Source organism: Pristis pectinata, chromosome 7 (assembly GCF_009764475.1).
Source record: "Pristis pectinata isolate sPriPec2 chromosome 7, sPriPec2.1.pri, whole genome shotgun sequence".
Classification (NCBI taxonomy): Eukaryota; Metazoa; Chordata; class Chondrichthyes; order Rhinopristiformes; family Pristidae; genus Pristis; species Pristis pectinata.
In genome coordinates, this window is record NC_067411.1 from 51,973,199 (window position 1) to 51,994,458 (window position 21,260).

The 21,260-nt window shown below is 43.8% G+C and overlaps 1 protein-coding gene across 4 annotated transcripts in view; it reads right to left on the minus strand.

The window, feature by feature from the left end:
• LOC127572676 (coiled-coil domain-containing protein 171-like) overlaps positions 1-21,260 on the minus strand; it is a 497,458-nt gene that overhangs the window by 174,295 nt on the left and 301,903 nt on the right. For all 4 annotated transcript variants that reach the window (XM_052020188.1, XM_052020186.1, XM_052020185.1 and 1 more), the window contains one exon: positions 20,245-20,436. In XM_052020188.1, the coding sequence (XP_051876148.1) occupies positions 20,245-20,436 (192 nt within the window). The remainder of the gene's footprint in view (positions 1-20,244; positions 20,437-21,260) is intronic.

The window sequence follows — 21,260 nt, forward strand, 5'->3', positions numbered from 1 at the left end:
CCCCAGAACACTCTATGCAAAAGATGAATTTCACTGTGTGTTTCGATGTACATGTGACTAATAAAGATATCTTAACTCTGCATTCCTGTCTGCAGATTGTAATCAATCATGCCTTTTGTTTTTCAAGAATGAGTTTAGTTCTGCTTTAAAATCATTCAAAGACCCTTTGAGAAAGAGAGTTCTAAAGACTTACAACCTACTAAGAGAAAGAACTTTTTCTCATCTGTCTTTCTAATGTATATGGGAGAATCTAAAACTAGGGATCCCTTGCTTGTAAACAGGGACCATAGTTCTAGATCCTGCCACTAGAAGAAATATCCTCTCTACATTCCTTTGTCATCCCCTTATGTCTTCTTCACAACTTCCTTATCTACCTGTTTTCAGCAAGTTTAACAACACCACGTTTGGAGCCTTCATCCAAGCATTTATATAAATTGTAAGAAGTTGAGAGCCCAGACCCAATCCCTTGTGGTACAACACTGGTTACATATTGCTGACTGAAAAAAATAGTTATGTAAAGGGACAGAACTGGAACATAGGTTCAAGTTCTGAATTGGGGCAAGGCAAATTTTGACAGCAAGGGACTGATATATGTAGGCAGCTTGCAAAGACTGATTGGAGTAGGTTTTTTGCAGGCAAAGGGACATAGTTCCCTGGATGATGAGAGATATTGAGGATCTGGCCAGGAAAAAGGAGGCATTGGTCAGGTACAGGCAGGTGGGATCAAGTGAATCCCTGGAGGAATACAAGGAATGCAGGAGTGCACTCAAGAAAGAAATCAGGAGGGCAAAATGGGGGCATGAGATAGCTTTGGCAGAGAAGACTAAGGAGAGCCCAAAAAGATTTTATGAGTATATTGAGGGAAAAAAAGTAACTAGAGAGAGAATTAGGCCCCTGCCACGGAAGATAGGCAAGGCCCTTAATTAATATTTCTCCTCTGTTTTTACTGTGGAGAAAGACATGAAGACTTCGGAACTTGAGAAAGTTAATGGGGAAGTCTTGGGGATAGTCTGCATTACAGTACAGGTGGTGCTGGACGTCTTAAAATGTATGAAGTTAGACAAATCTCCAGGGCCTGATGAGGTATATTCAAGGACACTGTGGGAGGCTTGAGAAGAAATTGTGGGAGCCCTGGCTGAGATATTTGCATCATTGTTAGCCACAGGTGAGGTGCCAGTATATTGGAGGGTAGCGAATGTTGTGCCTTTACTTAAGAAGGGTTGCAAAGAAAAGCTTAGGAACAATAGACCAGTAAGTCTAACATCTATGGTAGCTAAGTTACCGGAGAGGATTCTGAGGGATAAGCTATACATGCATCTAAAAAGCCAGGGATTGATTAGGAGTAGTCAGCACAGGTTTGTGTGTGGGAGATCATGTCTTTCGAGCTTGATTGAGTTTTTTTGATGATGTGACCAAGAAGGTTGATAAGGGCAGGGTGGTAGAAGTGGTCCATATGGACTTCAGTGAGGCCTTTGGTAAGGTTCCACATGGTAGTCTGCTCTGGATGGTTAGATCACATGAGAGCCAGGGAGACCCAGGAGAGCTGGCTAATTGGATACACAATTGGCTTGATGGTAGGAAGGAGAAGGTGAGGGGGAGAAGGTTGTTTTTCAGACTGGAGGCCTGTGACTAGTGGTGTTCCCCAGGGTCAGTGCTGGGCCCATTGTTGTTTGTCATCAATATTAACGACTTGGATAAGAATGTACAAGTTTGCAGATGACACTAAAATAGGTGGTATAGTGGACAGTAAAGAAGGTTATCAAAAATTACAGGGGGATCTTGATCAGCTGAGTAAGTGGGCCGAGGAATGACAAGTAGAGTTTAATTTGGATAAGTGCGAGGCATTGCATTTTGGAAAGTAGGATTTTCATAGTGAATGGCAGGGCCCTGGGGAGTGTTGTAGAACAGAGGGACCTTGGAGTACATGGTTCACTGAAATTGGAGTCACAAGGTGGTAAAGAAGGCTTTCGGCATGCTGGCCTTTATCAGTCAGGGCATTGAGTATAAAAGATGGGAGGTCATGGTGCCGTTAGACAAGATACTGGTGAGGCTGCACTTGGAGCATTGTGTTCAGTTTTGGCCACCCTGCTATGGGAAAGATGTTATTAAACTGGAAAGAGTGCAGAAAAGATTTACAAATATGTTGCCAGGACTTGAAGGACTGAGTTATAGGGAGAGGATAGACAGGTTAGGACTTTATTCCTTGGACGTACAACATTGAAGGGTGATCATATAGGGGTGTATAAAATCACTAGGGGCATAGATAGGGTGAATGCACTCAAGTCTTTTTCCCAGGGTTGGGGAATCAAGAACTAGAAGGCATAGGTTTAAGGTGACTGGGGAAAGACTTAATAAGAATTTGAAGGGTAATTTATTTTACACAAAGGGTGGTATTATGTGAAATGAGCTGGCAGAGGAACTGGTTGAGGCAGGTACAATAACAACTTTTAAGAGACAGTTGGACAGGTACATGGATTGTAATGGTTTAGAAGGTTATAGGCCAAACACCAGCAAATGGAACTAGGTTGGATGGATATTTTGGTCAGCATGGATCGGTTAGGCCGAAGGGCCTGTTTCCGCACTGTATGACTCTAGGGCTCTAACCCATCACCTGACACACCATGACATTTATTAGTTCAGTCTGCACATGGCCTCTCAAACATGTTATTCTAAAGTCCTGCTTTATTTTAAACCTAGAAAACTTCTCGCATCATCCTTTTTTCCCTCTCATCACAGATGCTGCCTGACTTGCTGAGGATTTCTAACATTTTCCGTTTTTATTTCAGATGTCCAGCATCTGTAGATTTTTGCTTTTCATTTATCTACTCTTTGTTTACAAAGCTATGCCTTGATAAACATTGCCCATTCTGAGTATATTTATGTTTTCTCTACACCTGAAATAACACTGAAACTATACAATGAAAGTGCTACTGGACTGATATTGCATGTGTCAGGCTTGGAAAATACATATGTCTGGAACCAAGAGTTCAGCACATTTCAACGGTGCATTGGGTCTCTAGTTGAGACTGCCCCCATGATATTCCTCCTCCTGGATAAAGCGGCAACAAAAATTTTCATGAAGGATAAAAAATCATGAATGAATTATTATGATTGCTTGTGAAGAATTGAATTCTATTTCTCAAAATGAATAAGGCATTTTGAACATGCTCATTAATCATATACACTTTTTCTGACCATTTCAGTTGTTATTTTTGTGCACCAAAACTTTTCATTGTGACTGATAACATGCCTGTGTAAAACTGACAGCAACGTTTAAAGACTTCCTCTATTGACTAAGCCACATCATATGCTTTATACTGGCCTAATTAAACCCCTTGACAAACTATAGATTCTGAAATTTTTAACTTTTAACTGGAAGTTGCTGCCTACCTTCATGTAACACAAAATAATAAGTTATTGGATACCCACTAATTTCTAACAAGCTCGAGTTCATGGTTCTTATTGAGTATGTGATGGCTTGATATCTGCAAGCCGTGCAGGTGAGAATAGGATAAATCAACTTTAATAACTCTGCTCCTAATTGTTCCCCCAATGCTCAACTCTAATTACTCAGAGAACTCTCTCGACTGTCACCCGATATTAAGTTGTTGGAAGCTGAGCACAGAACTGTGAGATAATCAATAAACATTTAGTGGGCAAAGGGATGAAGATCCTACTATACAGTGGGAACTTACAGCACCCAAAGCCCTTCTGTTCATGATAAAGCCTGTGGGATAGCCAGAATGATTGCAAAGCAATAATCCAAAGCACTGTTTTAAGGTTCTGAGACCTTCAAGCAATTGCAAGCGAGAAAGAAAAAGGTGAACACGGTCATGCTAATTACAGCCCACTTTCACATATTTCACACATTAGCAAAGACAGGCCAATTAGGTGGAGAAAAAGATAAGGAAAATTTTATTTGTATACTAATTAAACCCTGATGAAATTAAACAAAAAACGTACTGCTTGGTAATTGTGTGTCTGAGAGAGGTCAATATGGCTACACTTATCTGAAGTGCACACAGTATTAGAACATCACAGCTTGATTCAAGACAGCACAAATGCTGCACCAAGAATCATAAACATTTCATACAAGCTAATCATATAAGTGGGGAATATTACATTTTTTCTTATATGCAGTATTGTACCTATAACTGAAAATAATGTTCATCATAACAGAAGATGGAGAGAAAGGTTTACTTTAGTACCTATAATTCAACATAACATCATTTTTTTAATTGAAAAAGCTGGTTATCTGAAACATAATTTTAGTCATGTTAAAATAAGTACTTCCCATCTTGATTCCTAGACTTATCAAAATACAAAAGAGTCTATCTAAATAGAGGGGGCATCTATTTTTAAATCACACTAAATATTAGTACATGGATAGATTTATTTTGCTTTGAACCTTTTACAGAGAATTTTAAGCTGAAATGAGTAGCCCAAAGGCACATCGAAGACCAACTTCCTGCAAAAATGACTGGATTACTCAGAAGTATAATGCCAGAGTAATGAGACAGGGCAAAAGTTACTACTTTGACAAAGAGCTGTATTACATCTAGTGTACAAAGTTTAGTTACTAAAGGCTGAATAGCGCAATGATTTAACAGGCTGGCCTTCAATGTCTGGGACCTGTTCACAAAGACGAGATGAAAGTCTTTGCCTCAGCTGCGAGGCTCCAATGAGAAATGAGTTTGGGCAGTCTCAACCAAGTTCCTGGTGTGGGGCAAAAACATAAGATGAGAGCAGAAACTAGCATTCTCTCTCATGCTGTTTTCAAAATGCACTTTTACTGTGGATTCAACATCCTCTTGAGCATCAACCAGATATCAAAGTAGCAATCTAAATACACTGGTAGACTACATGAAAGAAGCTTTCCTATATCTGTGATAATGTGCATCAGCTCCAATATAAAACTGACTGGTGTAAAGTTGCATGAAAAATTTAAATGTTTATGGTAAAAATAACCTCCAGTAGCCCCTTCATAGAGAAATCAGCTTTGAATGACAGAATATAGCTTACAACCATTAAAAAGATAATTCACGATAGAGTCATAGAATTGTACCACATAGAAACAGGCTCTTCAGCCCATTGCTTCTATGCCTACATCATGCTTATCTACACCAAGAGAATCATAGAGTTATATAGCACTGAAACAGGCCCCTCAGCCCAACTTCTTCATGCCAACCAAGATGCCTACCTGAGGTAGTCACATTTGCCCGCATTTGGCCCAGAACCTTCTAAACCTTTCTTATCCATGTAGCTGTACAAATGCTTTTAAAACATGATAAATTGTGCCCACATCTACCATTTCTTCAGGCAGCTCGTTCCATTTACCCACCATCCTGTGTGTGAAAAGTTGCCCCTCAGGTCCCCTCTCACCTTAAATCTCTGCCTTCTATCTTGGATGCAATTGCCAAACTGAGTTCAACTTGCACTGAAAATAATGCTGACTTTTTGATTTGATTATTTTTTCACAAGTTTCCATTCTAAACATTTGCAGTCATATTTACTGCTGTCTGCGGGATGGTCTACAAGGACCATGAAATGTCACATGAAAATGCATAAGCATTTGTTGGCCTGCAAGGCAGCTCGAAAATTAAGCTAAATATTTTAGGCACTTTTTAAAATCTTTTAAATATTAAAAATATTTCAATACTAGGAAACAATACACCAGTAAAACTAATGAAAACTGTTCAGCATTGTTAAAGTTATTCTCAATTAGTTCTAGCCAAATTACTCAAAGCTGAGTGACTAGAATTGAAAAGATCCCTTATTTTTGGTCCTAAACACATTTTCAGCTATAGATATAGAACTGCAGCAGATCCTCACTAAAAAATGATTACACATATTTTGAATAGAAACTTGTGAAGAATAATCAAATCAAAAAGTCAGCATAATTTTGAATCCAAATTGAACTGCACCCAGAGGAGAAACTCTACCATGTTGATCCTCAAATATTTGCCTACAGGATATTTTGCACACTAATTTGATGTGCATTCAGAGCTTTAGAAATGGTAAGCAATAGCAAAAGTAATATATATTCAAAATACTGTGCTAATTCAGAATCTTTTGCTGGATTGCCATTCATGTTCAACTAAACCATAGAATGCCGAGCAAACAAACATAAAATTATTAAATTTGCAAATTAGTAACTGGTCAGTATTCTACGTTGCTTTTAGACCTTTTGAATTATTTTCCTGGGCAATGCTTAGCATTTATTTGCATTGAGTAGAAAACTTGGTTGAATAAATATATTTTAAAGCAATTAATATGGTTGACAAAGCGAAAGCTCCACCTTATGTATCATCAGCTAACTGCACTGGGTGCATGCCACTGAGTCAGATGCAGAAGGAGCATCTTTGCTGTATAAGTCAATATTAATCAGACAGTAGTTGGCCATTATAGACGGCCTGTGTGACCCTGGGCAGACAGAAATCAGAGAAGGTTCCCTTTGTTCATGATACAGCAGCGCTGCCTAGAGCGTGCAGAATAGTAACAGCCAATTGAGCACAAATTTGGACTTAACTTTGCCATCAAAGTGGTGGGGGGGGGGGGGGGGGGTTGCACTCTTAATCAGGAACAATATATCAGTTGCACTCAGAGGGGACATAGTGAAAGGCTCATCTACCGAGTATGTATGGGTGGTACTCAAAAATAAGAAAGGTGCAATCACTCTGATGGGATTATATTTCACAGACACTCCCACCACTCCCCCTCAATCACCAGTCGGAACATTAAGGAACAGATATGCAGGCAGACTACAGGACCGATATGTTCCAGTAAGTAGGAAGGACAAGGATGGCAAAGTAAAGGAACATTGAGAGAGGTGATGAATTTAGTCAAGAAGAAAAAGGAAGTGTGTGTAAGGTTCAGGAAGCTAAAATCAAACAGAGCCATTGAGGATTATAAAGAAGCTAGAAAAGAACTCAAGAAGGGCATTAGGTGAGCCAGGAGGGGCCATGAGAAGTCTTTGGCAAGTAGGATTAAAGAGAATCCCAAGGCATTCTATACATACATCAAGAGCAAAAGGATAACTAGGGAGAGTGTAGGAAGGATAAAGGAAGGAACATATGCTTGGAGGCGGAGGAGGTAGGTGAGGTCCTAAATGTGTACTTTGTGTCGGTATTTACCAAGGAGAAGGACATGGAGGATAGTGAGATCAGTGTGGAGTGTCCTAATTTGTTACGGCATTTTGTGGTAAAGAAAGAGGCAGTGCTGGGTCTCTCAGAGAACATTAAGGTGGATAAGTCCCCAGGACCTAGTGGGATATACCCCAGGTTACTGAGAGAGATGAGAATGCTGGGGCCTTGACTAAGATCTTTCTGCCCTTTCGAGAGGTTCCAGAGGTCTGGTGAGTGGATAATGTTCCGTTATTCAAGAAGGAAACAGGGATAATCCTGGAAACTATAGACTGGCGAGTCTCACATCAGTGGTAGGCATGTTATTGGTGAACATCTTTAGGGATAGGATTTATGAGCATTTAGAAAACCATGGCCTAATTAGGGACAGTCAGCACAGCTTTGCGTGGGGCAAGTCGCGTCTTAATAACTTGATTGATACTCTTCGAGGAGGTGATGAAGGTGATTGATGAAGGTAGAGCTGTAGATGTTGCCTACATGGATTTTAAAAGGCATTTGACAAGAACCCTAATGGTAGGCACATCCAGAAGATTAAGATGCATGCGATCCATAGTCACTTGGCCATTTGGATTCAGAATTGGCTTGCCCAAAGAAGACAGTGGGTAGTGGTCGATGGGACCTATTCTGGCTGGAGGTCTGTGACTAGTGATATTCCACAGTGATCTGTACAGGGAGCTCTGCTGTTTGTGATATATTTAAATGATCTGAATGAAAATGCAGATGCATGGGTTAATAAGTTCGCAGATGGGACAGACATTGGTGGTGTTGTGGATAGTGTAGAAGATTGCCAAAGGATACAGCGGGATATAGCTCAGTTGCAGATATGGGCAAGGAAATGGCACATGGAGTTTAATTCAGCCAAGTGTGAGGTGTTGCACTTTGGGAGATTAAATATAAAAGCAAGACCCTTAACAGTGTTGATGTATAGAAGGATCTTGGGTCCAAGCCCATTGCTCCCTGAAAGTGACTGCACAGGTTGATAGGGTGGTAAAGAAGGCATATGGTATGCTTGCCTTTATTAGTCAAGGCACTGAGTTCAAAAGTCGGGAAGTTATGTTGCAGCTTAATAAAGTTCTGGTTAAGCCACATTTGGAGGATTCCATTCAATTCTGGTCACCCCATTATAGGAAGGATGTTGAGGCTTTGGAGAGGGTGAAGGCTTACCAGGATGCTGCCTAGATTTGAGGGCATGTGCTGTGAGGAAATGTTAGACAAACTTGGGTTGTTTTCTCTGGTGCGGCAGAGGCTGAGGGGAGACTGGACAGAAGTTTATGAGATTATGAGATGCATAGAAAGACAGCAGGTATCTTTTTTCCAGGGTCGAAATGCTAGAGGACATGCATTTAAGGTGAGAAAGGGTGTTCAAAGGAGATGTGTGGGGAAAGTTTTTTGTACACAGAGAGTGGTGGGTGCCTGGAATGCATTGCCAGGGGTGGTAGTGGAGGCAAATATGATAGGGGTGTTCAAGAGGCTCTTAGACAGGCACATGAATGTGCAGAGAATCGAGGGATATGGACATTAGAAGGGAAAAGAAAACTTGAAACGGGGAGAGAGAAAAAAATCTTCAGAGGCTTCGTGGGTTTTACTTCGGAAGACTTTGGAGCAGATAAGTTTTTCTTTTTATCTTTTTTTTAAACAGGGTTTTAACTATAAGGGTTAGTTTTTAATAGGGTTGTTATTATTAGGGTTAGATTTTTATAAGGTTCTGTTTTAAGTGTTTTATAAGTTTTAATCAGGAGGAGTGAGGGCTGGACTGCACAGGCGTGGCGCGGGCAGTTTAAAAAGCAAACAGCCTATACAGCGGGCAGCGTCGGAGCGGGCAGCGGAATGAGAGGGAGCAGAGTGTTCTGGGCTTTGGCTCAAGGGGCTTCGGCGTAAGGGGGCGAGGAAAGGTAGGTGACTTGAGTTAAGGGAGGAGTATCAGTGCAGTTTCCTGTACTCAGTGTCAGATGTGGGAGTTCCTGGAGTCTCCCTACCTCTGGGAAGGCTACGTCTGCACTCGGTGTGTCGAGCTGCAGCTCCTGAGGGACCGTGTTAGGGAACTGGAGATGCAGCTCGATGACCTTCATCTGGTCAGGGAGAGTGAGGAGGTGATAGAGAGGAGTTATAGGCAGGTGGTCACACCAGGACCATCAGAATCAGGCAATTGGGTCACTGTCATGAGGGGGAAGGGGAAGGGGAAGAGTCAGGTACTAGAGAGTACCCCTGTGGCTGTACCCCTTGACAATAAGTACTCCTGTTTGAGTACTGTTGGGGGAGACAGCCTACCTGGGGGAAGCAACAGTGGCAGTGTCTCTGGCACAGAGTCCGGCCCTGTGGCTCAGATGGGTAGGGAAGGAGTGAGGAGGGCACCAGTAATAGGGGACTCTATAGTTAGGTGGGCAGACAAGCGATTCTGTGGACGCAGGAAAGAAACTCGGAAGGTAGTTTGCCTCCCAGGTGCCAGGGTCCGGGATGTTTCTGATCGCGTCCAAGATATCCTGAAGGGGGAGGGAGAACAGCCAGAGGTCGTGGTACCAACGACATAGGTAGGGAAAGGAATGAGGTCCTGAAAAGAGACTATAGAGAATTAGGAAGGAAGTTGAGAAGCAGGACCTCAAAGGGAGTAATTTCCAGATTACTGCCTGTGCTGAGCGACAGTGGGTATAGGAACAGAATGAGGAGGAGGTTAAATGCGTGGTTGAGGAATTGGAGTAAGGAGCAGGGATTCAGTCTTCTGGATCATTGGGGCCTCTTTTGGGGCAGGTATGACCTGTTCAAAGTGGACGGGTTGCACTTGAATCCCAGGGGGACCAACATACTGGTGAGGAGGTTTGCTAAGGCTAGTGGGGAGAGTTTAAACTAGAATTGTTGGAGGATGGGATCCATACTGGAGATACTGGGGAAGAGGTGTTTGGCTCTCAAATAGAGAAAGCTAGTAGTAGGTATGATAAGCAGGTGATAGAGAAGGGACGTGCTCAGACAGGTTTGAGATGTGTCTATTTTAACGCAAGGAGTATAGTGAACAAGGCAGATGAGCTTAGAGCTTGGATAAATACTTGGAGCTATGATGTGGTGGCCATTACAGAGACTTGGATGCCTCTGGGGCTGGAATGGTTGATTCAAGTGTCGGGTTTTAGATGTCTCAGGAAGGACAGAGAGGGAGGCAAAAGAGGTGGGGGAGTGGCCCTGTTGATCAGAGATAGTGTCACGGCTGCGGAAAAGGTGGACGTTGTGGAGGGATTGTCTACAGAGTCTCTGTGGGTGGAGGTTAGGAACAGGAAGGGGTCGATAACTTTACTGGGTGTTTTTTATAGGCCGCCCAATTGTGACAGGGTTATTGAGGAGCAGATAGGGAAGCAGATCCTAGAAAGGTGTGAGAATAACAGAGTTGTTGTGACGGGGGATTTTAATTTCCCAAACATTGACTGGCATCTCCAGACAGTGAGGGGTTTACATGGGGTGGAGTTTGTTAAGTGTGTTCAGGAAGGGTTCTTGACACAATATGTAGATAGACCTACAAGAGGAGAGGCTGTGCTTGATTTGATATTGGGAAATGAACCTGGTCAGGTGTCAGATCTCTCAGTGGGTGAACATTTTGGTGATAGTGATCATAATTCTATCTCCTTTACAATAGCACTCGAGAGAGATAGGAACAGACAGACTAGAAAGGTGTTTACTTGGAGTAAAGGGAATTATGAGGCTCTCAGGCAGGAAATTGGAAGATTAAATTGGGAACAGATGTTCTCCGGGAAAAGTACGGAAGATATGTGGCAAATATTCAGGGGGTATTTGTGTGGAGTTCTGCATAGACATGTTCCGATCAGACAGGGGAGTCACGAGAGGATACAGGAACTGTGGTGTACAAAGGCTCTAATAAATTTAGTCAAAAGAAAAAGAAAAGCATCGAGAAGGTACAGAGAGCTAGATAATGTTAGAGATCTGGAAGAGTACAAGGCTAAAAGGAAGGAACTTAAGAAAGAAATTAGGAGAGCCAGAAGGGGACGTGAGAAGGCCTTGGCAGGCAGGATGAAGGAAAACCCCAAGGCGTTCTACAAGTATGTGAAGAGTAAGAGGATGAGATGCAAAAGGATAGGGCCTATTAATTGCAGCAGTGGGAAAGTGTGTATGGGTCCAGAAGAAATGGCGGAGGTACTTAATGAATACTTTACGTCAGTACTCACCACGGAGAAAGATCTGGGGGATTGTGGTGAGGACTTGCAGCGGCCTGAAAAGCTTGAGCATGTAGATATTAGAAAAGAGATTGTGCTGAAACTTTTGGAAAGCATCAAGTTTGATAAGTCGCCAGGACCGGATGAGATATATCCCAGGTTGCTGTGGGAGGTGAGGGAGGAGATTGTGGAGCCTCTGACGATGATCTTTGCATCATCGATGGAGATGGGAGAGGTTCTGGAAGATTGGAGGGTTGCAGATGTTATTCCCTTATTCAAGAAGGGGAGTAGGGATAGCCCAGGAAATTATAGACCTGTGAATCTTACCTCAATGGTTGGTAAGCTGATGGAGAAGATCCTGAGAGGCAGGATTTATGAACATTTGGAGAGGTATAATGTGATTAGGAACAGTCAGCATGGCTTTGTCAAGGGCAGGTCCTGCCTTACGAGCCTGATTGAATTTTTTGAGGATGTGATTAAGCACATCGATGAAGGGAGAGCAATAGATGTAGTGTATATGGATTTCAGCAAGGCGTTTGATCAGGTACCCCATGCAAGGTCTGTGGAGAAGGTGACGAGACAGGGGATCCAAGGGGACATTGCAGTGTGGATCCAGAACTGGCTGGCCCACAGAAGGCAAAGAGTGGTTTTTGGAGGGTCGTATTCTGAGTGGAGGTCGGTGACCAGTGGTGTACCTCAGGGATCTGTACTGGGACCCTTACTATTTGTGATTTTTATAAATGACCTGGATGAGGAAGTGGAGGGGTGGGTTAATAAGTTTGCGGATGACACGAAGGTTGTGGATAGTTTGGAGGACTGTCAGAGGTTACAGCAGGACATAGATAGGATGCAGAGTTGGGTTGAGAAGTGGCAGATGCAATTCAACCCAGATAAGTGTGAAGTGGTTCATTTTGGTAGGTCAAATATGTTGGCAGAATATAATATTAATGGTAAGACTCTTGGCAGCGTGGAGGATCAGAGGGATCTTGGGGTCTGAGTCCATAGGATGCTCAAAGCAGGCTGTGCAGGTTGACTCTGTGGTTAAGAAGGCATACGGTGAATTGTCCTTCATCAATCAGGGAATTGAATTTAGGAGCCGTGAGGTATTGTTGCAGCTATATAGGTCCATGGTCAGACCCCACTTGGAGTATTGTGCTCAGTTCTGGTCGCCTCACTACAGGAAAGATGTGGAAACCATAGAGAGGGTGCAGGGGAGATTTACAAGGATGCTGCCTGGAATGCAGAGCATGCCTTATGAAAGCAGGTTGAGGGAACTCGGCCTTTTCTCCTTGGAGAGACGGAGGATGAGGGGGGACCTGATCGAGGTGTATAAGATGATGAGAGGTATTGATCGGGTAGATAGTCAGAGGCTTTTCCCCAGGGCTGAAATGGTGGCCACAAGAGGACATAGGTTTAAGGTGCTGGGGAGTAGATACAGAGGAGATGTCAGGGGTAAGTTTTTTACTCAGAGAGTGGTGAGTGCATGGAATGGGCTGCTGAAAACGGTGGTGGAGGCGGATACGATAGGGTCTTTCAAGAGACTGTTAGATAGGTACATGGAGCTGAGTAAAATAGAGGGCTATGGGTAAGCCTAGTAATTTCTTGGGTAGGGACATGTTTGGCACAACTTTGTGGGCCGAAGGGCCTGAATTGTGCTGTAGTTTTTCTATGTTTCTATGAAAAGCCAAAGGGATTATTTTAGCTAGGCACTTAAGTACTACATTAGTTAGTTCAGCACAACCTCATGGGCTGAAGAGCCTGTTCCTGTGCTGGACAATATTCTATCAACAGCAGAATGGTTATCAGATAGCTGCTGTCCAAGTGCACACATTAAGAGCAGATGGTTGAGTGAAGGAGGAGAAAACCTCTACTGCAAGTCAGGTGAGGCACACTGGAGGATAATGGAGGCAAAATGGAATGGAGAACAAGTGGAGGAGAGGGGAGAGCAGAGGAGAGAGGAAACAGGAAGAAATGGAGTGGGGAGGCATGGAAAATGAACAGGAGGTGAGAGGTAGGTGGAGATGGTTGACGGTAGAAAAAAAGAAGGGAGAAAAGGAAAATGGAGAAAGGGAGATGTGAGGTGTGGGAAGAGGGAGGTGGAGCAAGCAGGAAGGAGTCGGCACTGAGGAAGGGGAAAGAGGGAGAGTGAGAGTTGATGAGCTGGGAGAGAGAAATGAAGTGTGAGGATGGGTAGAGAGTGATTGGCACAGTGAAATCACTAAAAAGAATCTCAAAATATATGATCCTGAGAACCAACAAATAGATTAGTTTTTTTAAAAACAGTGTCCTACGTTTGAAAATGACCCAGAGTTCTACTACTGAAAGAGATTGACAAGGTAATACTTGCAACTGGAAAAATCGAAGTGGATATCCTGCAGGGCACTGTTAAATCACAAGACTATCTCCAGAGAAAATACATCTATGTAGCTCTTCTTCAATCGACAATCTTTCTGTTTCTCATTGTTCTGTGGGATGTCCTAGATCTTTCTCCCCTTCCACCAAATTTCAAGTCAATTAAAGTTGATTAGAAATTCACATTTTAATTTAACATAAAAAAGAAACAAAGAATTGATTTTCCATTTCATTTTTGGTGTTCCAGAGAGCCTTATGAAGGACTCCTCAAAATAAAATTGCCACGGTTGCAGAAAGCAGAGTAGTCAGTAATGCATAGCAAGCTCCCAAATAGAAATGTGACAATAAACAGATTCAAAAACACTTCAATTGATTAAGGAAAGAGTATTGGTGCAGATACTAGGGATGACTCCCTTGCTTTGCTTTATAATTAATGCAATGGGATCTTTTACATTGACCATAGAGATCATAAACAGGGACTTATCATAATGTTTCATTAAAAAATGATGGCTTTTCAAAATGACAGCTTTGAAAAGGCAACTTGAATGTAGTGTCAGTCTAAGTACTTGTGTTCCCACCTCTGAAGTAGTACTGAAAGCTCCAGCTTCCAACAGTACAGTGCTCCCTCAGTTCTGTACAGAAGCATTAGCCTGGATTTTATTCTCAAGCTCCTAGAATGGAACTTGCCTTCAGACTTAGCTGATAAAGCTATCCACTGAGCCATGATTAACAGAACGCAAATAAAGCAAACATTCTGAAACAGCAATCCACAGTCAATAACAGTAACACCTAGCTAGCCGAGAACTGTCCAGTCTAATTTCCTGGTACTTCCACTGGAAATGTTTGTTCTCATGTTAAAACATGCCCAGAGCAGTGTTTCTGCAACTGCAGTGTATATATTATAATATGCACTGTAGTTACTCACCAAGGTTACTCACCTGCAACCTCTGCCATCATGAAGCATTAAAGGCAGCAGATGCATGGGTACGTTACCACCTGCAGGTTCATTTCCAAGTTACAGGTCATCAAGACTTGGAAATACATCACAATTCCTTTATTGTCAATAGGTCAATAGGAATGCAAGAGACCAGAATTGAGGAATGCAGAAATCTCAGAGAGTCAGAGGGGCTAAAAGAGATTACCAGCTAGAGGCCAAGGAGGAACCTGAAAACACGAATAAAAATATTAAAAGTCAAGGTGTTCCCAGCGTGAGGGATGAACAAAACTTCATGCAATCTAGGACCAGAGCAACAGAGATTTTGAAGATCTTACATCAAAAATGAAGGAAACTGGGCAGGAGTGCCTTATGGAATTGAAGTACAGAGGTACCAACAGTAGGCGAGAGGGTTTAAACAGTAGGTGAGCCGAGGTAGAAATGGAAACATAGAAACATAGAAAAACCTACATCACAATTCAGGCCCTTCGGCCCACAAAGCTGTGCCAAACATGTCCCTGCCCTAGAAATTACTAGGTTTACCCATGGAGTTGAATAATGTTATAGCGATGGAAATAGGCAATCATTGTGAAGGTACAGAAGTGTGATTTGAAGCTCATGAAGAAAGCAGAAAAGTGGGTGGGGTTGGAGAGGTGAAGATGCTATTGGTGGTGGGATCGTATCGTAGCTGGCAGAAATGACAGGTTGGATGCGGAAGACAGTGGGATGAAAGGTGAGGACCAAGAGAACTCTAATGCTGTTCTGCCTGGGAAGAGGGGTGTCAGAGCAGGAAATACATGTGAGGGCTACATCAATTACAGCAGAGGGGAAGCTGCATTTCTGAGGGACAACATTTCAGAAGCAACAAAAGGTTGCAGGATCTCAACCCAAAATGCCAGCTGACACTTTTTGCCTCACAAATGCTGCCTGACGCACTTGCTTCTTCCAGCGTTCTGTTTTTGTTCTAGATTCCAGCATCTCCCTTCTCTTTTGCCTTCAGTTTCAGCAGTTGCCAGAAAAAGGGAGCTGCTAGTGATGGCTTCAATTTTGTCAATACTCAAATGGAGAAAATTTCTATCCAACGAGAACAGGAATTTGCAGTCTGCCAATTTAGAGACAGTGGCGGGAACAAAAAATAGTGGTGGTGTTTAGCTGGATATCAACAGCAGACATGAGGAAACTGTGTTCCTGGATTTATCACTTAAAACTAAGTTGTTTTCTCTCTTTCCCAGATCAGTTTTTCTTTCCATAGTTGCTGTCTCACCTGCTAACTGTTTACAGCAGTTTTATTATAAGTTGGCGTTGAGTTAAGTAGAGTAACATCGCCTCCGCAGGGCAAGGAGACATCCCCACGGAATCCCCATTGCCGAGACCCGACTCCCGGACCCTACCGGAGCGCCGGCGCCGAGATCCAACTTACCGGAGCACCCGACGCCATGACCCAACCCAACGAGATCGTCTCCTGAGGCCCGAGACCCAAACTGATGCGAGGCCGAGGCCCAACCTGACACAAGGAAGTGGTCGGGGGCCCGGCCCGATGCAAGGCTGAGTCCCGAGGCCCGGTCCAACGCGAGGCCCAACCAGCTGGGGCACGACACCAGGGCCCTCTGGATCGGAAGCCCAACTCTACGGAGCAGCCGGGGCTGAGTCCCGATGCCAAGGCTACCCTAGACAACCCCACTTACCTGCTGAGGCAGCTCACTCCTCTTCAGGACACTTAAACCTGTATGGAAACAACAACTTACCTCACAAGACAGCAGAATCCACTCCAGGTCTTCCAAGCTTACCTCCCAGTCCAGGTGGATCAACTCCAGGACTTCCAAGACTGTCCACTGGCAGTCACTTACCTTCCAGTCCAGGTGAATCTGCTCCAGGTCTTCAAAGTCTAGCAAGGAGAAGATACTTACCATCCAGTTCAGGGGAATCCACTCCAGGACCTACAGGTCTGACCCTGAACAATAACTTACCTGGTGGCTCCACTTCACGACTGAAGATTCGCCACCGCATATCTTGAAAACGTGGATACAAGGCCCCCCTCCCCAGCATAGTACTAGCTAACATCCAGTCCATTGAGAACAAAGTTGATGAACTAAGGGCAAGACTGACCTACCAAAGAGAACTGAGGGACTGTTGTGTACTATGTCTCACTGAAACGTGGCTTACACCTGCCTCACCTGACTGTGCTATTCAACCTGAGGGCTTCTCAATTCATTGAATGGACCATACAGCGTCCTCAGGCAAAGTTAAAGGCAGAGGGGTCTGCTTCTTAATCAATAACATGTGGTGCTCGGATGTGACGGTCCTGACGAGCTCCTGCTCACCCAGCCTGGAATATCTAACAGTGAAGTGTCGACCATTCTATCTACCAAGGGAGTTCACTTCAGCTATCTTGATGGCAGTCTATATCCCACCACAGACGGACATGAAGCCCGCACTCAATGAGCTATACTCCGTGGTCAACAACCTTGAGACAGGATACCCTGAGGCCCTCTTCATTATCACAGGTGACTTCAATCAGGCAAACCTCAAGAGTATGTTAGCAAAATACTTTCAGCACATCTCCTGCTCCACCAGGGGCGCCAACACCCTTGACCACTGCTAGACAACCATCAACGATGCCTTCCGAGCCACCCCTCATCCTCAATTTGGGAAATCAGACCACCAGGTTGTGCTCCTTCTCCCTGCATGCAAATAGAAACTGAAACGGGAGGATCTGGTACAGAGAGTCGTGCAGTGCTGGTCTGAGGAAACAGATGAGCTTCTACGCAACTGATTTGTCAGTGGACTGGTCCATGTTCAAAGACTGAGCTGCCAGCCTTGACGAGTATGCCACCACCATCACAGACTTTATCAGCAAGTGTGTGGAGGACTGTGTACCAGGGAGGACAATACGGGTAATCCCAAACAGGAAACCATGGACGAACTGGGAGATCCACTCCCTATTGAAGTTGAGGACTGCTGCACACAAATCTGGTGATCCTGATCTGTACAAGAAATCCAGATATGACCTTCAGAAAGCTATCAGGGATGCCAAGAGGCAATACCGATTCAAAATAGAGTCTCAGACCAGCTGTCAGCTATGGCAGGGATTACATGCCATAACAGGCTGCAAGACGAAGATGGGCTGCATAGCTTACAACAGCGCATCCCTTCCTAATGAACTTAACACATTCTATGCGCATTCTGAACAGAAGGGAAGTGGATTGTCACCACCGACCCTGACAGCCTCCAATGCAAAAGAACCTGTGGTCACCGTTGAGAACGTAAGACCAGTCTTCCGGAGAGTGAACACGAGGAAAGCATCTGGCCCAGATGGTGTCCCTGGCCGTGTGCTCAGATCTTGTGCTGATCAGCTGGCAGAAGTATTTGCAGACATATCTAACCTCTCCCTGCTTCAGTCCAAGGTTCCCACCTGTTTTAAGAAGACCACTATCATCCCGGTACCGAAGTAAAGCAAGGTAACATGCCTCAATGACTACCGACCAGTGGCTCTGACATCCACCATTATGAAGTGCTTTGAGAGGCTGGTCATGGCACGCATCAACTCCAGCCTCCCAGACAATCTTGACCCACTGCAATTCACCTATCGCCGAAACAGGTCCACAGCGGACGCCATCTCCCTGGCCCTACACTCAGCTCTGGAGCATCTGGACAGTAAAGACACCTACGTTAAACTATTCATTGACTACAGCTCTGCCTTCAATACAATAATCCAAGCAAACTTGTCACCAAACTCCGAGACCTAGGACTCAACACCTCCCTCTGTAACTGGATCCTTGACTTTCTAACAAACAGACTGCAATCAGTGAGGATAGGCAGCAATACTACGGCACGATTATTCTCAACACTGGTGCCCCACAAGGCTGTGTCCTCAGCCCTCTACTCTACTCCCTATACACTCATGACTGTGTGGCCAGATTATGCTCTAACTCCATCTACAAGTTTGCAGATGATACCACCATTGTAGGCCGTATCTCAAATGGCGATGAGTCAGAGTCCAGGAAGGAGATAGAGAGCTTAGTGGAATGGAGTCATGACAACAACCTTTCCCTCAATGTCAACAAAACAAAAGAGATGGTCATTGACTTCAGGTAAGGGGGCGGTGTACATGCACATGTCTACATCAACGGTGCTGAAGTCGAGAGGGTTGAGAGCTTCAAGTTCCTGGGAGTGAACATCACCAACAGCCTGTCCTGGTCAAATCACGTAGATGCCACAGCCAAGAAAGCTCACCAGTGCCTCTACTTCCTCAGGAGCCTAAAGAAATTCGGTTTGTCCCCTTTGACTCTCACCAACTCTTATCGATGCACCATAGAAAGCATCCTGTCTGGATGCATCATGGCTTGGTACGGCAACTGCTCTGCCCAGGACCGCAAGAAACTGCAGAGAGTTGTGGACACAGCCCAGAGCATCACGGACACCAGCCTCCCCTCCTTGCGCTCTGTCTTTACCTCTCGCTGTCTTGGTGAATCAGCCAGCATAATCAAAGACCCCACCCGTCCGGGTCATTCTCTCTTCTCTCCTCTTCCATCGGGTACAAGATACAGGAGCCTGAGGGCACATACCACCAGACTTAAGGACAGCTTCTATCCCACTGTGATAAGACTATTGAACAGTTCCCTTATACGATGAGATGGACTGTGACCTCATGATCTACCTTGTTGTGACCTTGCACCTTATTGCACTGCACTTTCTTTGTAGCTGTGACACGTTACTCTGTACTGTTATTGTTTTTACCTGTAATAACTCAATACACTCTGTACTAACCCAATATAACTGCACTGTGTAATTAATTGATCTGTACGATCGCTATGCAAGACAAGTTTTTCACTGTACCCCAGTACAAGTGACAATAATAAACCAATACCAATAAGTTTCAAAGCATATACAATGGCAATGGGTTTAGAAGCAGATACGATAGCAATGTTTAAGAGACATTTAGACAGACAGACAGGGAATGGAGGGATACAGACCATGAGCAGGCAGATGGGATTAGTTACATTGGCATCACAGTTGGCACAGACATTGTGGGCCAAAGGACATGTTCCTGAACTGTTCTATGTTCTATAACTGAACAAAAAACACATGGACAATGGCATTAACTATCACCTTCAGGGCCTGCAGTTTTTAAGCAAACCTGTGTTAACTTCTCTCAACACTACCTTGCTACCCTGATCATACTTTCCTATCTCCCATTTTCTGCCCCTTCCCCATTTACAATTGCAGGACCATTCTGCAACCTGAACGAAGAGTACTTATTTCTTGTTATGTTCTTCTCACATAATATCAGCTATAAGGCCACCAGTCCTTCCCACCATTGCTTTCTCATTTCCATCACATGCACATTTCTCTTTACACTCATCACTTTTCTTCTTCAGTCGATCTTCTTCCTTCTTAACCTCTCAGCTCTTGAGCCCACATTTTATATTTTTCAATTGCCTTTTTCCTTCATATTCATATTTTAATTGCCTTTGTTCATTTTCAAATTATTATACAAAGGGAAACATAAGCAAAGAACAACTTCCAGCTTTAAGATTAAGAATCTTCATTTCTATGAAACTTGATGCTGGAGGGATTAACTATTGGATAGGTAACAGTTGTAAATGAAGTCTGTAATGTGGATGAGACTAAAATGATTGCTGTATAAAAGGAAATAAGTGCTTACCGTTACAGCCTCAGAGAGCATTTGATTCTTCTCAGCTTCTTCACTTGAATATTGCTCCAGTCGCAGATTTAACTCCTGCATCTGATGGGCTTGTTCATTTAACAGAAGCTGGGCTTGCTGCTCCCTATGCAAGGCATTATTCAGCTCTTCACAAATATTGCCAAATCTCTCAAATGGAACCATCTTCTGGATCTACAGAAATAAGTTTCATGAAAAATAGGATCAATTTATTAGGCCTATCATAGAATCATAGGAAGTACAACACAATACAGGCTCTTCAGCCCACAATGTTGTGCCGACCTTGAAACCTCGCATAAGAACTATCTAACCCCTTCCCCCCACGTATCCCTCTATTTTAAATTCTTCAATATGTTTATCTAGCAACCTCTTGAACTTGACCAATGTACCTGCCTCCACCTCTGCCCCAGGCAGCGCATTCCATGCACTAACCACTCTCTGGGTGAAAAACCTCCCTCTGATATCTCCCTTGAACTTCCCACTCATTACCTTAAAGCTATGCCCTCTTGTATTGAGCACTGGTGCCCTGGGAAAGAGGCGCTGGATGTCTACTCTATCTATTCCTCTTAATATTTTGTATACCCCTATCATTTCTCCTCTCATCCTCCTTCTCTCCAAAGAGTAAAGCCCTAGCTCCCTTAGTCTCCCCTCATAATGCATACTCTCGAAACCAGGCAGTGTTCTGATAAATCTCCTCTGCACCCTTTCCAACACTTCCACATCCTTCCTATAATGCGGCGACCAGAACTGGACACAGTACTCCAAGTGTGGTCTAACCAAAGTTTTATAGAGCTGCATCATTACCTCGCGGCTCTTAAACTCGATCCCACAACTTATGAAAGCTAACATCCCATAAGCTTTCAAAACTGCCCTATCCACCTGTGAGGCAGCTTTCAGGGATCTGTGGATATGAACCCCCTGACCCCTCTGCTCCTCCACACTACCCAGGATCCTGCCATTCACTTTGTACTCCGCCTTGGAGTTTGTCCTTCCAAAGT